We start from the raw sequence: 13,342 nt of genomic DNA on the forward strand, positions 1-13,342 counted from the left end.
CCGAGGGAGGCGCCTTTAGGGGCCTAAGACATTTGCCAGACTGTTCCCATCAAGAGGAATTCACGCACCTCGATTTAGTGGATACCGTTGTCCCGATCTCTGAGACCTGAGAGGAGTTTGTTGCATAGACATGGTTAGGAGAGATTTTTTTTTTTTTTAACGTTTTATTTATTTTTGAGACAGAGAGAGACAAAGCATGAACGGGGGAGGGTCAGAGAGAGAGGGAGACACAGAATCTGAAACAGGCTTCAGGCTCTGAGCTGTCAGCACAGAGCCCGACGCGGGGCTCGAACCCACGGACCGCGAGATCATGACCTGGGCCGAAGTCGGCCGCTTAACCGACTGAGCCACCCGGGCGCCCCAGGAGAGATTTTTAATAACGGTGTGGACCATGTCCTCAGTGATAGTTTTACTGGAGGGTGGATGTGAATCGCCCCCTGCCCCCCACCGCCCGCAGGGACCGTCCCCGAAAGCCCAAGCCGTGCTGTGAAGGGTCAGTTACGAGAAGGTGTTTTGGTAGCATGGACTGGGGCTTTCTGCTGGCTGCGGCTCAGGTAAGGGCCAGAGCTGGTGGCCTCTGACAACAGAAGACCGAGCAAAAGGTGGACAGGCTGTCCGTTCGCAGATGAGAAAATGCGAGCAACCAGTCAACACAGGGAAAGAGGCTAACCACCAGAGAAATGCAGATTAATTCAAATAACTTGGAATTTGGGGCTCCCGGGCGGCTCGGTTGGTTAAGCATTCGACTTCTGCTCAGGTCACGATCTCCCGGTTTGTGAGTCCAACCCCCCGCGTCGGGTTCTGTGCGGACGGCTCGGAGCCTGGAGCCTGCTTCGGATTCGGTGTCTCCCTCTCTCCCCGCCCCTCCCCGCTTGTCCTCTCCTCTCAAAAATATGTAACCACTGGGGCGCCTGGGTGGCTCAGTCGGTCGGGCGTCCGACTTCCGCTCAGGTCATGATCTCACGGTCTGTGAGTTTGAGCCCCGCGTCGGGCTCTGTGCTGACAGCTCAGAGCCTGGAGCCTGCTTCAGATTCTGTGTCTCCCTCTCTGACCCTCCCCCATGCATCCTCTGTCTGTCTCTGTCTTGAAAGTAAATAAACATTAAAAAAAAAATTAAAAAAAATATGTAACTACTAAAAAAAATTTTTTTTTTAAATTAACCTGGAATTTTTTTTTTTTTTTTTTCCGGCAGGTGGCAAAAATTGCCTCGTGGTGACGATACCAAGTTCTGGTGACATGGTAAGTAAAATGGCCCTCATCATCCGCAGAGGGGGCTGGCACGAAGGTCGGGGCGCACGGGGATTCACAGAGGAGCAGCTGGTGAAAGTGAACACACACCTGCCCTGTGCACCAGGGACCTGCCCTTCGGGAGAACCAGCACCCCCGTCACTCAGCATCAGCACGGGGGGCAGCCGAGACCGTGTAGAAGATGTTGATTGCCGCACGACCTTTAGCTGACGCGGGAATGACTTCAACGCCCATCGACAGGAAATGGAACGGTACTGAGTTTATTCCTACGGTGAAATACTAGGCAGCAGTTACAAGTGAACTTGATCTTTATGTTTTGTTGATAGGCCTCGAACACATAAAGATGTAAAGTGATACAGGCAATACGATAGTATTTGCTTAAGCAAAACGCGCTTGCGTATGGTTACGGATGTTTCTACACACATATTTACACACACACACACACACACACACACCCCGTATGTAGCTGTAAACAACTATGGACGTATACCAAATTCTTGGCAGGGCGAGAGGGGTGTGGACCTCTGTGTAGGGATTACAATGCACTCTGGTTGTATCTGTAATATTTTCTCACGACTGATAACACGGTGATAGATGGAAATCAAGTAAAATCGTAGTAATCGTTGATCCAGCGGGGGTGGGGGTGCTCGCCACACGGGGCTTTGTATTAATCTGTATCTTACACTGAGTGCGGGCTCCCAGGTCAACTGTGTCGCCTGCTCCCTGCTGTACGTTTCCGGCACTCACGAATATGATGAGCTCTCACTCCCACCGTCAGGTGCTGTTCCACGATAAAGATGGTTCTGGAGATGTAATGGAGGTCTCTGACCGGTTAACGTTGACGTGATGAGAAGGGAGATCCCTCTGGGGGGGCCTGACCCGATCAGGTGGGCTCTTTGGCAAGAGCGTCTGGGACTTCCCTGGAGGAGATTCAGAGCCGACGGGGTATCCTCTTGCTGCTTGGTGAGGCAGACGGCCACGTTGCGCAGAGGGCCACGCAGCAGGGACGTGTGTCCGGCCTCCGGGAGCGGAGGGCCGGCCACAGCCTCCAGCAGATGAATTCTGCCAACAGTCACGCGAGCTGCTCCGAAAAGGCCCCCAGCCGCGATGGACAGCCTGGCGGAGACCTTGGACGGAGCACCCAGCTGCGTCCGTGCTCGGCCCACAGACACCGTAGGATGAAAGCTGTGTGCTGCTTTAAGCCACCAAGTGTCACACAGCAATGGAAGAGGAGGACAAGCCCTGTCACGTGTCGGTTCTGGGGGCAGGGGGAGGGCCCAGAAATGAACAAACACCGCTTTGTTCCACAGGCTGGTGGAGGCGGCGGAAAAGTTGAAAGACACAATCTGGAGTGGCGAGAGGGGTCATGGAGATAGGACTGGGGGTGGCCTCCGGTTGGCCACGGCCGAATGAACCCCCACTGCTACAGAGCCCTGCGCAGTGCCCGCGAATGGGGCGTCGGCCACCACAGGTGCAGATCACGTGACGGGATGGACACCTCCCTCCCTTCCCCCGGGCCCATCGGCTGGCTGGTCTCCACCCGGCGTTTTCTGCCTCCGTGAATTCCTCTTCCACCTACAACCTGGAGGAAGCCTGTCACCGGTGGGAGAAAATGAGGTCGACACACAGGGAGAGCTGGGAGGTAAAAAGACAGGGGATCCTGAAGACGTTCGACACCCAGGTCCAGCTGAGCCTGAAGCCGGCTTGATTCCCATCCTTCCCAGTTAAAGGAACCAATAAACCCCGGGGATCCCGTTACTTCCTAGCCTTGCGTCCTCGTTAATACGGACATTCACGCAGCCCGGTAAACGGCAGGAGAAGTTCTCACACCGTACTCACTCCCGCCATTCCTAGACTGACGGTTCATATGAACTAATTAAGCGCCGTGAAGTCTTGGGGGGCAGGCGCCTCATTCCTGGGTGTCATCAGGGAGCCTGGAGGGAGCTCCGTGTGCCGAGACAGACGTGACGGGCGTCACGGCTCAAACGGTGCACACGCGTGAGTAAGGACAACACAGACATCTCACAAGGGGTTCTGCCGTCAGGCTGAGCTGTCTGGCTTGCCCGTGACCTGTGGGCGCCCTGAACGGATGGAGGGGATGGAAGTTTTTGAAACGACAGCCTGATGCTCCGGACGTGCTGGCCACAAAGAGACCCGTGGACGCAGCCCAGCGCAGGCGGTTGCTGGAGAAACCGGAACTGTAGCCCTGTCCTGGGGCTGTGTGTTCGAGTCTCCTTCCAGAAGTGGGCGGGGGGGGGGGGGGGAACCATTCGCCGTCAGACCAGCAGACCAGCACTCCAACTGAGCTCCGAACCAACAGGACGAAGTCTCTAGACGTTAGAACAAACCAGGTCATTCAGATCCGCGATCAGCTCCTGCCTGGATGTGGCCTTTCTCCTGCCGAGCTGGAGCGCAGGCCTTGGGAACCTGCCCTTGCCGTGGGGGACCCAGAAGTATCGCTCACGGCTGCTGTCCTGCTGGTCGCTGCTGGACGCTGCTGACACGGAGTCCGATTCCGTCAGGGGCGGCTCAAACTCCGGCCTGTCCCTGAGGTTCGGGGGGTGCTGTGGGTACTGGGAGCCCCGGGAGCGTGGTTTCTTGTACACGTACACCGGCCTGTCGGGTTGAGTCTCCAAGCCGTCACTCCAGGACCCGTGGGGCACCCTTCCCTGGCGCTTGGGGGCCGGGGTCTGCCTCTCTGACCTTTCGCCAACATAGAAGTGAGGAGGCCCTCGGAGGCCCGCCGGGGCGTGTGGGTGGAAAGAACCTTCCATCAGCTGCCTCCGTGGGGCATCCTCGTCTTCCTCACTCAGCTGCGGGGAGCCACCCTGCCGGGGGCCCCGGGACACAGCTTGTCGCGTGCTCCTGGGGTACACCTCCACCAGGTCCCCCAGGGCATCCATCCGGAAATGTCTCTCTGGCCAGAAAGTTGGATGGGAATTTTTGTGAGAGTCTCGCTCATTAATGATGTAGTAGCTGGGGGCCTGGGGCCTGCGACCACGCGGTGCCCAGGCCGAGGGGCCCGGTCCGCCAAGGGGAGGGCTGATGTGCTGAAAGCCTTTTCGGAAAAGAGGTTCTGAGTGAGCGTCTTCGATGGGCTTTGTCAGCATCACAGGTGAGCGGGGTCTGCTCCTGTGCCGGTCACCTGTGCTCACACAAGGACCACGCGGGCGCCTGTAAGACAGAGGTGGGTAAGCGCCTGGTCCGAGCCCCTGCCTCCCGAGCGCCACCAGCCAGGGAGGCCGTGTTCTCGGCCTTTCCCTGACCACGTTCCAGAGTGTTAACATGTGCTCTGCGGATGCACGCACAGGATGGTTTGGGGACCCGGGAGAAACAGAAGCCTTTGCTCCTGGAATTCTAGAACACCTACCGGAATGATGTGCGCGGTGCATCTCCATGGAGGGAGTAGGGCAGAGGGCGCTTTGCTAACATATCTCACCCTGAGCCCCCGTTTTGTCCAGGAGCACACAGTGGGGCTAATATTAGGCCAGCGCGTGTCGGGAGCGCTCCTCTGTGCCATCCCTGCCGTGGGCTGTCCGGCTGCTCAGGCACTTCCTGCCCACCCGATGGTACGGGATCCCTCCTCCCCGTCAAGGCCCCGTAGATACACTCTCTTATCGCAAGATTTCAAGTCCTCTGTGAACTTGGTCACTGTCTTTAAGAAAAAAAAGCCCAGGGGCGCCTGGGTGGCGCAGTCGGTTAAGCGTCCGACTTCAGCCAGGTCACGATCTCGCGGTCCGTGAGTTCGAGCCCCGCATCGGGCTCTGGGCTGATGGCTCAGAGCCTGGAGCCTGTTTCCGATTCTGTGTCTCCCTCTCTCTCTGCCCCTCCCTTGTTCATGCTGTGTCTCTCTCTGTCCCAAAAATAAATAAATGTTAAAAAAAAAAAAGCCCAAACCCCACCCCCTCCCCCCAGCATTTTATCTGAATTGCTTTCACGGTTGTCGCGATCAATTCCAACCACATCCTCCGTGAGTTGGGGTCAGTGCGCACTCCCAGAGTGCATCCGCTGCTGTCTTGTGTGGGAGGAAGGCTCAAACAACGACAACGGACCCCAGGTAACACAGAACGACCTTGCCAATAACTTGGCCAGCCCGGAACTGAAATATAAAAGATCTTGCCAATAATATGGCCAGTGTGGAGTTAAAAAAATAAAAGAACCAACAATTATAAAAGGCATTTTCTTCCCCTGAGGCTGTAGAAACACCTACCCTAGGTTGGCAGGAATGTTTGCTTACAGGTGATCCGGCAAAAGGCGGAGGGGGAAGAATGTGTCCTGTTTGACCCACTCTGTCCCCCCCATTTCTTCTCAGTACCAGCTGGCCCCGTGGCCGGCTGGCAGAGCTGGAATTTGACGGCCTGGCCTCCTGAAACTGCTGAGGCCCTCAGATCCCTAAGGGTTCTTCAACCTGCACTTCACGGCTCTGGCCATCACCGGCAGGTGTCACGGTCAGGGAGGCAGGTTTCCAGCTGGTCTGCAGATAAGCTCACCTGTTCGTGTCCTGCCCCGGCCTGGGTTTGGACGTGCCGGGAAGAGGCGAGCTGGGGCTGCGGGGGCCTGGCTGGGGACTTGGGGGTGTGTGCTGGGCAGCGGCCTCTACCCTGCCACTCTCACTGCTGCATGAGTCCCAATTGACCACGGCGCCGTTGCTCTGGGGTGTCCCCGAGTGAGCTGAGGACAGCTGGCTGCCGAGGTCGCCGTCCTTGGGAAGCCTCTTGCTGCTTTCGTCTTGGGTTTGGATTCGGGCTGCGGGAAGAGGGTGGGACGTGAGAAGGCAGGGGTGACCCGTCCGGGCTGGTTTAGCTGCAGGAACGTCAGGACGTCCAGCTGCTGGGTGTGCAAACCATTGTGTGCCTGGGGACACACCTATCCCGCGGGCAGCCAACGTTCCGTAACCCCGATCATATCCTCACAGGCAGCTGGAAGGGTGTGTGGACTCCCATGAACCCCGAGGCTTTATAGATGCATCATGTGAGGCCCCCAGAGGCAAAGCGGGTCGTTGCCCAGCTTTGGGGCTCTGGTCGTTTACCTACACAATGCATATCATAAAGCTTATACAACAATTATGAGCTTTTGGAAGCAGTTCACACAGCATTCTGGAAGAAGACGTAGCCTGGAGCTGAAAGAGGGCCATCGGACAAAGCCACTGCCCTCCCGAGAGAGCTCCCGAGGCCCTCGGTTTTAAGGACCACCCGAACTAAATTATGTCCCGTTGGCAAGTAGTCCTTGACTTTCAGTGGGGTTTGATCGTGTGAGCTTCAGTCTTTTTCTGTAGCGGATTTTCATACATAGGGTGCTTTCTGAAAAGGGGGAGGGGCAAGGCTAACCCTTGGGCCTCCTGGCTCTTCCTCAGCGCCCCCCCCAAGCCCCACGAGGGGGACGGATCTAATGAGCTCTGCAGACACAGAGCCGACCCATGGAGCCTTTTAGGGCTTCAATCTCATTCATTTTCTGCAGGAGAACATGGCCTGTGCCCTTTCAGCACTGCGGGGTGATCCCTCCGTGGTCTCTTCGTGGCCCCGGGGGCAGACGGGGGGCCCCGGGGGCCCACCTCCTTCCTTCCGGCCATACCAGCTCTCTGCAGGAGGGGGAGCCTGGGCGGGAACAAGTTTGTCGGGGCCCCTGGAGAATTTGGGGAGAGAAGGCCAGGCCCAGCTGGCATTGCCCTGCGGGAGTGGGACGAGGGGTACCCTCAGAAGGCTGCACCTGGGGCACCAACGGGGGGAGGGGGGTCTCGCAAAGGAAATGGCCATCGAGAGGTACAGAAAAGTTAACAAGACAAGGGCATCCGTATGGGTTTGCTCCAGATTTCTCTGCTGCTTTTTCTCTCCCGACTCAAACTCTCCTTCTGATTTCAGACATGTTTTGGTGCTATTCACAGGCCTGGGTATGACGGAAAAATTATAAGTTTAAACCAATATTTATAGCCCTATTTTATTGTGCCTAGTTCATTGTGAAAACCACAGTTTATCAGACATTTGTATTGGTAGCACACCTTAAACGGCTGTATTGAAAACATTGTTTTTAATGTTTATTTTTGAGACAGCAGGAGGCAGAGTGTGAGCAGGGGAGGGGCAGAGAGAGAGGGAGACACAGAATCGGAAGCAGGCTCCAGGCTCCAAGAGGTCAGCACAGAGCCCAGCGCGGGGCTTGAACCCACAAACCGTGAGATCATGACCTGAGCCAAAGTGGGACGCTCAACTGACTCAGCCACCCAGGTGCCCCCGAACTGCTGTATTTTTAAATGCCCCCCCCCCCCCCGCCGCCCCAACTGAGGCATGAGGCATTTTTGTTTCTACTTACCCTCTACCATTTGGGCAACCTTTTTCTTGTCTTCAGATCTGGCCTGAAATACAAATAATAAGCATGTTTGCTTTGGTTTTAGCAGGAAGAAGTAATGAACACTATTCTGGGGGAGGGGGGGAATTCACGTGTGACTGCTCACGCCTTGGGCCAAGAGCCTACGACTGCTATCACTTGGGGACAGCGTACTCGGGGACTCGGGCCTTGCTTAAATGAATAAACGCCGACACCCCAGAGCTGAAGTTTTACCCAGCAGGTTTTATTTTTAGGGCCAGCTGTTCGACAGACCGGGTGTCGATTCTGCCAATATGGTCAACCTGAGACACAGATGAGGAAATACAGATCAACATGGGACGTGTATGTTTCCCCAAAACGCCTTCTGTAGCTCCACGTCCGTTTCTTATGATGGTTCACGGAACTGTTTCTTTGCCTGAGCCGATACTCACAGGAGTTACGGTTTTCAAAGTTGAAAAAGGCGGATGTTTTTTGCGTGGGGCTCTGGGACTGGGGTGGGGCGAGGAGGCAGCCAGGAGTGGCATTGTAGGGAGGCACCGCCCACTCTCGGCTGCGTGGGGCAGGGTCAGCGGGAGCCCGAGAGCCCGTGCCTCCCTTGCCTCACCCCGTCCTGGCCGGGGCGGTGTGCAGAGGGGGGACACCGTGCCCACGCTGGACCTGTTAGTCTCCTTCTGACCGTCCTGAGAGCTAAGTCCCAGATGGGAGAGGGGGTGACGACACCGGAGCCTGAAAGTCATGAAAAAGGTGCGTCTTTGGGTCCAAACAGAGTGCGTGGGCTCAAATGTGCAAGTTGACACAGAACGGGAAAGGGGCCCTTTTTCCTTCCTGTGAGTGGGTCGCGGCCCACAGAAGAGCCCTGCACCCTGAGTCCCTGGGGCAGCCACAAGAGGGCGCTGACGCGCTCAGGGCATCAGCAAGGCCGCGGTGGGCGGGAGTCAGCTAGTTCCTGGGCCAATGGGAGCTGTCCCTGGGATTTCTTAGAAAGAACTCTGCTGGAGCCTGGGGGAGGCGTGGCCTTGTGCCCCGGAGGTGGCCAAGAGTCCTCGGAATCCGGAAACGTGACCTCACCGGTATTCCCTTGCGGGCGAGAGCTGCCCCGCGGCGGACACGCAGTCACGACGGCAGAGACGAGGCCGTGCTTACGTTTTGGATTTGCATTCTGAGCTGCTGGTTGCTGAGCTTTAAGGATCTTGCGATGCTCTGAAGGTAATAGATGACCATGCTGGGACGGAAGAACACAGGCCACGCGTGAGCCCCCCTCGCCTCCTGCTGCCGGCCGCCCGGGGCGCGCTCGCGGCCAGGCTGGTGCGGGATGATTTCAGCGTCTGTCCGACAAGACGACGATAGCGGCATTCGGCCCCATCGCAGCGGCCTCGGCGGAACGAAGCCCGCCGTCCCTCCCTCCGCGGCTCCCGCCTGGGTCATCAGGCTCTACGCGGGACTTTGCAATGAACTCGTGGCTTTTATTGGGTTATTGGAGAGCAGCGCTCTCTCGGTGGCCAGGGCTGCAGAAGTCCCCCAAGCCTGGCAGGGAGCGGGGTGTGTGCGTCGCGTGTGGTACTCACAACAGCAGCAGAGTGGCCGGCAGGATGACCACGGGGCTGCTGACGTACCCCACCACGGAGCCGAACCACGCGGGGAAGTCCTCCTCGATGGTCTCCGACACGACGTCGTACATCTTCTCTTGTCCGCTGCGAGGAAGACAGAACCCCAGATGGTGTTGCTTTTGGCAGGAGGACTCTACGGACCGTCAAGCAACAGCCGTATGGCCGGAGCCCCGTCCTCGGGGTCAGGTGCCAAGGGAGGGTAGATACCCCAAAGTGTAAGACATGCAACATTCCTAAGCTTTTGTATGACTTGTCCGACTGATGGGAGATTCGAAGGTGGAGTCAGCGATCACCGTGTGTGCGTGTGCGTTTTAAGGACGGTAAATGTCCCCGATAGTTTTGAACCCGACCTGAAGGGAAAGCTCGGCAGAGAGCTCTGGGCCCTGCTACCCTGACGCAGTTAGAGAAGTAACGTAGAATGAAAAGGGACGTGGGTTATCTTTTGATAACGGCTTCCTGAGCTCTGGAAGGGACGAGCGCCCAGGTGACCTCCTCTGTCGCACAGCAGGCTGTACCGTTTTGATAGGCTCTATCTTTTCCAGAAGAGCACGGAGATGTTCTCCCAGCCTGCCGTCAGGGAAAGGGCGCTCACCGGTCCTGGACTCCCAGGCTGTGGGTTCGAGACCCTTCTCTGCTGTTGACCTGTTCCGTCGGCCGGGAAGAGAATTCCCTTCAAGGCCGGGGCCCTTCCCCTAGAGCTCAGTCGCTCAGGGCAGAGGAGACAGACCCGAAGTAACTTACCTGAAGGGCCCGCAGTTCAGAGACGGCTTGTACCGAGCAATAGCAAAGACGGTGGGCAGCATGCACAGAAACAGCATGAACAGGAGCATCGCCAGGTAGAAGTTGTTGGATCTGCGAAGAAACCGCGTGCCGCCTGCTGAGTCCCTTCTGTGACAGTTGACCCGATGATATGCCCAAACCGACACCCACACCGAGGCCCTGACTCTTTAGACAGAAAAATCCTCCTCCTGCAGGAGGCTCCCGGGGCATTGGGGAGGGGGGGAGCTCAGTCGGTTGAGCCTCCGACTTCGGCTCAGGTCGTGATCTCACGGTTTGTGGGTTCGAGCCCCGCGTCGGGCTCTGTGCTGACAGCTCGGAGCCTGGCGCCTGCTTCGGACTCTGTGTCTCCCTCTCTCTCTCTGCCTTTCCCCTGCTTGCACTCTGTCTCTGTCTCTGTCTCTCTTCCAAAAATAAATATTTTAAAAATTAAAAAAAAAAAAAATGGGCGGGGGGGGGGGCGCAGGAGTGGCTCAGTCAGTTAAGCGTCTGACTCTTGATTTCTGCTCAGGTCATGATCTCAAGGTTCGTGGGTTCTGCCCACATCAGGTTCTGTGCTGCTGCACGGGGCCTGCTCGAGACTCGCTCTCCCTCTCTCTCTGACCCTCCCCTGCTCGCTCGCTCTCTCTCAAAACAAAGAAACATTTTTTAAAAAGTTTAAAAGGATGCTCAGGGGACTGTTGAAGGCAACGCTGTTCCTAGCAGGGTGGGGAGCACCCCACGCGCCCACCGACAGGAGCAGGGATAAAGGCCCTGGGGTGCTCTCCTTAGGAAGCCCCGCACGAGCGCAGAGCTGACAGTACACAAAGCCAGAAGCCGGGAAACGCGGCGCCCTTAGGAGTCGGTAACGAGGGAAATCGAGTGCAAGGGGGGCTTCCGGGTATGACTCTGGGTCTGCTTCTTGATCTGGGTGCCGGTTCCCTACTCGCACTCGGTTCGTGCACGTTTACGCCTTGTGCCTTTTCTAGATGGTTCTTAGACCAGGAAGGCGTTTCAAAACAAACGTGAGGAGCTGGGGAGGAGTGAATCGGAGTCGATCTGAGGGCGGGGCACGGGCGGGGGGCTTCAGGGGACGTGCGACCGGAGGACGGCCGGGCCAGGGCCGGGCGGCCGCTGGGACACCCCTTGCGGCACGTGGCCCCGGGGGCGGGAGGCCCGACGAGCCCTCCGTGTGCAGCGGCCGCGGTTCCCACTCACCTGGAGGCTCGGAACACCTGCTGGTGGGGCACGTTGCAGGTGAGCACGGCCCAGCTCCTCAGGTACATGAGCCCGATCAGCTTGAGCACGTTGAACGCCGGGAGGCACGGGGAGAAGAAGGCCCCCATCCTGCAGCACAGGGGAGGCGGTGAGCTGTGCCGCTTCGGACGCTTGGGGCGTCCCCGCGATGCCTAAGGAACCGGAGACACCCCGGAGGGGCCGGGAGCCGGGCCGCCCGGCTCGCGGACACGGCCGGTCACCCCCGCGGGCGAGGAGTGACCCTGTGACGCCGCCCCTGCCGCGCGGGTGTGCTCGGCGTTTGTGTCTGCCTCCTCGTGCGGCGGGGGGGCACACACGTTCGCCCCAACACCTGACAGTCGGCCTCGGGCCACCCCGCTTTCCCGAGAGACCCGCCTTAGTACCTCTTGTCGCGCATAGAAATCCCAAGAGGATCTTTGCTTTCTCGCTTTGACAAAATTGCCCATACGGCAGTCCCCTCCTGGTCTGCAGGGCTCTGTTCCAAAACCCCCGCGCTGGGGGACAGTGCTGAACCCCGCATACACCGGGTTTTCCTACACATCCCCCCCCCCCCAGGTGATGAAGTTTAACCTGCAAGGTAGGCACTACGAGATTAACAAGAACTCCCAGTAAAACAGAACCATTAGAAGATGATGTCACAAAAGGTCTATGAAAGTGGCCTCCCTCTCAAACTATCTTATGAACTGCACTCACCCCTCTTCTTGCCACGATGCGAGATTACTGTACTTATAAAAGTGCCTGATGCTGAGCAAAATATTAAATAAGCGTTGGGTGTGGCCTTAAATACTGCATTTGTGAAAACTGTGCAAAAGGGAGCGGACTATAAGGGTACAGACTTTGAGGAAACGTTACTCGATGCTTCTCTATGCCTCATGCATTTTACTGAATGATTAGGGAGAGAGATTGTGTTTTCTGAATGCACGGAGCCTCCGAAAAGAAGGGTGGAAACTTCTTTTCCTTGCCTGCATTTGAACAGACAGCACTGCGTGTGGTCCGACAGGCAAAGCCAGAGGCGGAGGCTTGACTCGGGGAGCTCCCCGCCGTGCTCCCACAGACACGCGCGTATGTGGGGGTCCCTTTGCGTCTTCGGTGTCCTTAGGAAAAAGATTGCCTTGGCCGGGAGTTGCCCCGCGTGAATGGATTTCATCCCAGGATGGGTCTCTCCGTCTGGACGATGGCCATGCTCTGGGCTCAGTGTCTCCATGAAAATATAGAGCCACATGGGAGGGACAGTGGGGGGCTGAGGGCGGGCCTGGACCCAGCTGTGACACAGCCACTCCTGGAACTCCTGGGGGCTCAGCAGACTGTGTTCCCAGCCGTCCCCCAACCTCCCAGCAGCTTATTCTAATGGTTCCTGTGCAGATATATATATATATATATATATATTTGGGGGGGGCTGTGACTAATAGTGGCCTAAATACAGACTATTTCTTTTCTCGTTCCTTTCTGCAAAATGCTTAGAAAGCCATTGCTAAAAAGCCATAGTAAAATTAACTACACTTGCAACATGGTCTAGTTAGGAACTGTTTATGTCGCTTTTAATTCTTATGACTGTTACAATCGTGTCCCGTCCAGACTGAGTAAGGCAAAATCTTTGTCCGGGGGGCGCCTGGGGGGCTCAGTTGGTTAAGCGTCTGACTCTTGATTTCGGCTCAGGTCACGGTCTCACGGTTTGTGAGTTGGAGGCCCGCATCGGGCTCAGCGCTGACGGCACGGAGCCTGCTTGGGATTCTGTCTCTGTCTCTTTCTCCCTGCCCCCCTCCCCCGCTCACGCTCCCTCTCTCAAAATAAATAAATAAACTTAAAAAAAAAAATCTTAGCCTGGATGAGAGGTACACAAAGGTAAGAAGGAGCTTTGATACTTACCAAATCATTCCTTGGTTGTAGACTAAATGTAACACGTTCTCTGCTATTTTGAATTCCCCGTATTCAGGCTACAAGAGAAAAGGAACTTTCACATTAAAAAAAACGGTTCCAGGGGTGCCTGGGTGGCTCAGTGGGTTAAGCATCCAACTCCGGCTCAGGTCATGATCTCACGGTTCGTGAGTGTGAGCCCCGCGTCGGGCTCTGGGCTGACAGCTCGGAGCCTGGAGCCTGCTTCGGATTCTGGGTCTCCCTCTCTCTCTGCCCCTCCCCTGCTCACGCTCTGTCTCTGT

The 13,342-nt window shown here is 56.9% G+C and overlaps 1 protein-coding gene across 1 annotated transcript in view; it reads right to left on the reverse strand.

Annotated features, from left to right (window-relative positions):
• Nucleotides 1-1,483: 1,483 nt before the first annotated feature.
• TMC3 (transmembrane channel like 3) overlaps nucleotides 1,484-13,342 on the reverse strand; it is a 40,691-nt gene continuing 28,832 nt past the window's right edge. The window contains exons 15-22 of the mRNA XM_040493492.1: nucleotides 13,053-13,120; nucleotides 11,148-11,276; nucleotides 9,915-10,025; nucleotides 9,132-9,257; nucleotides 8,710-8,788; nucleotides 7,552-7,594; nucleotides 5,739-5,994; nucleotides 1,484-4,422 (exon numbers count right to left, since the gene is read on the reverse strand). Coding sequence (XP_040349426.1) covers nucleotides 3,579-4,422; nucleotides 5,739-5,994; nucleotides 7,552-7,594; nucleotides 8,710-8,788; nucleotides 9,132-9,257; nucleotides 9,915-10,025; nucleotides 11,148-11,276; nucleotides 13,053-13,120 — 1,656 coding nt within the window. The 3' untranslated portion in view covers nucleotides 1,484-3,578. The remainder of the gene's footprint in view (nucleotides 4,423-5,738; nucleotides 5,995-7,551; nucleotides 7,595-8,709; nucleotides 8,789-9,131; nucleotides 9,258-9,914; nucleotides 10,026-11,147; nucleotides 11,277-13,052; nucleotides 13,121-13,342) is intronic.

Source organism: Herpailurus yagouaroundi, unplaced genomic scaffold (genome assembly GCF_014898765.1).
Source record: "Herpailurus yagouaroundi ecotype Mexico unplaced genomic scaffold, PumYag 185, whole genome shotgun sequence".
NCBI classification, from domain to species: domain Eukaryota; kingdom Metazoa; phylum Chordata; class Mammalia; order Carnivora; family Felidae; genus Herpailurus; species Herpailurus yagouaroundi.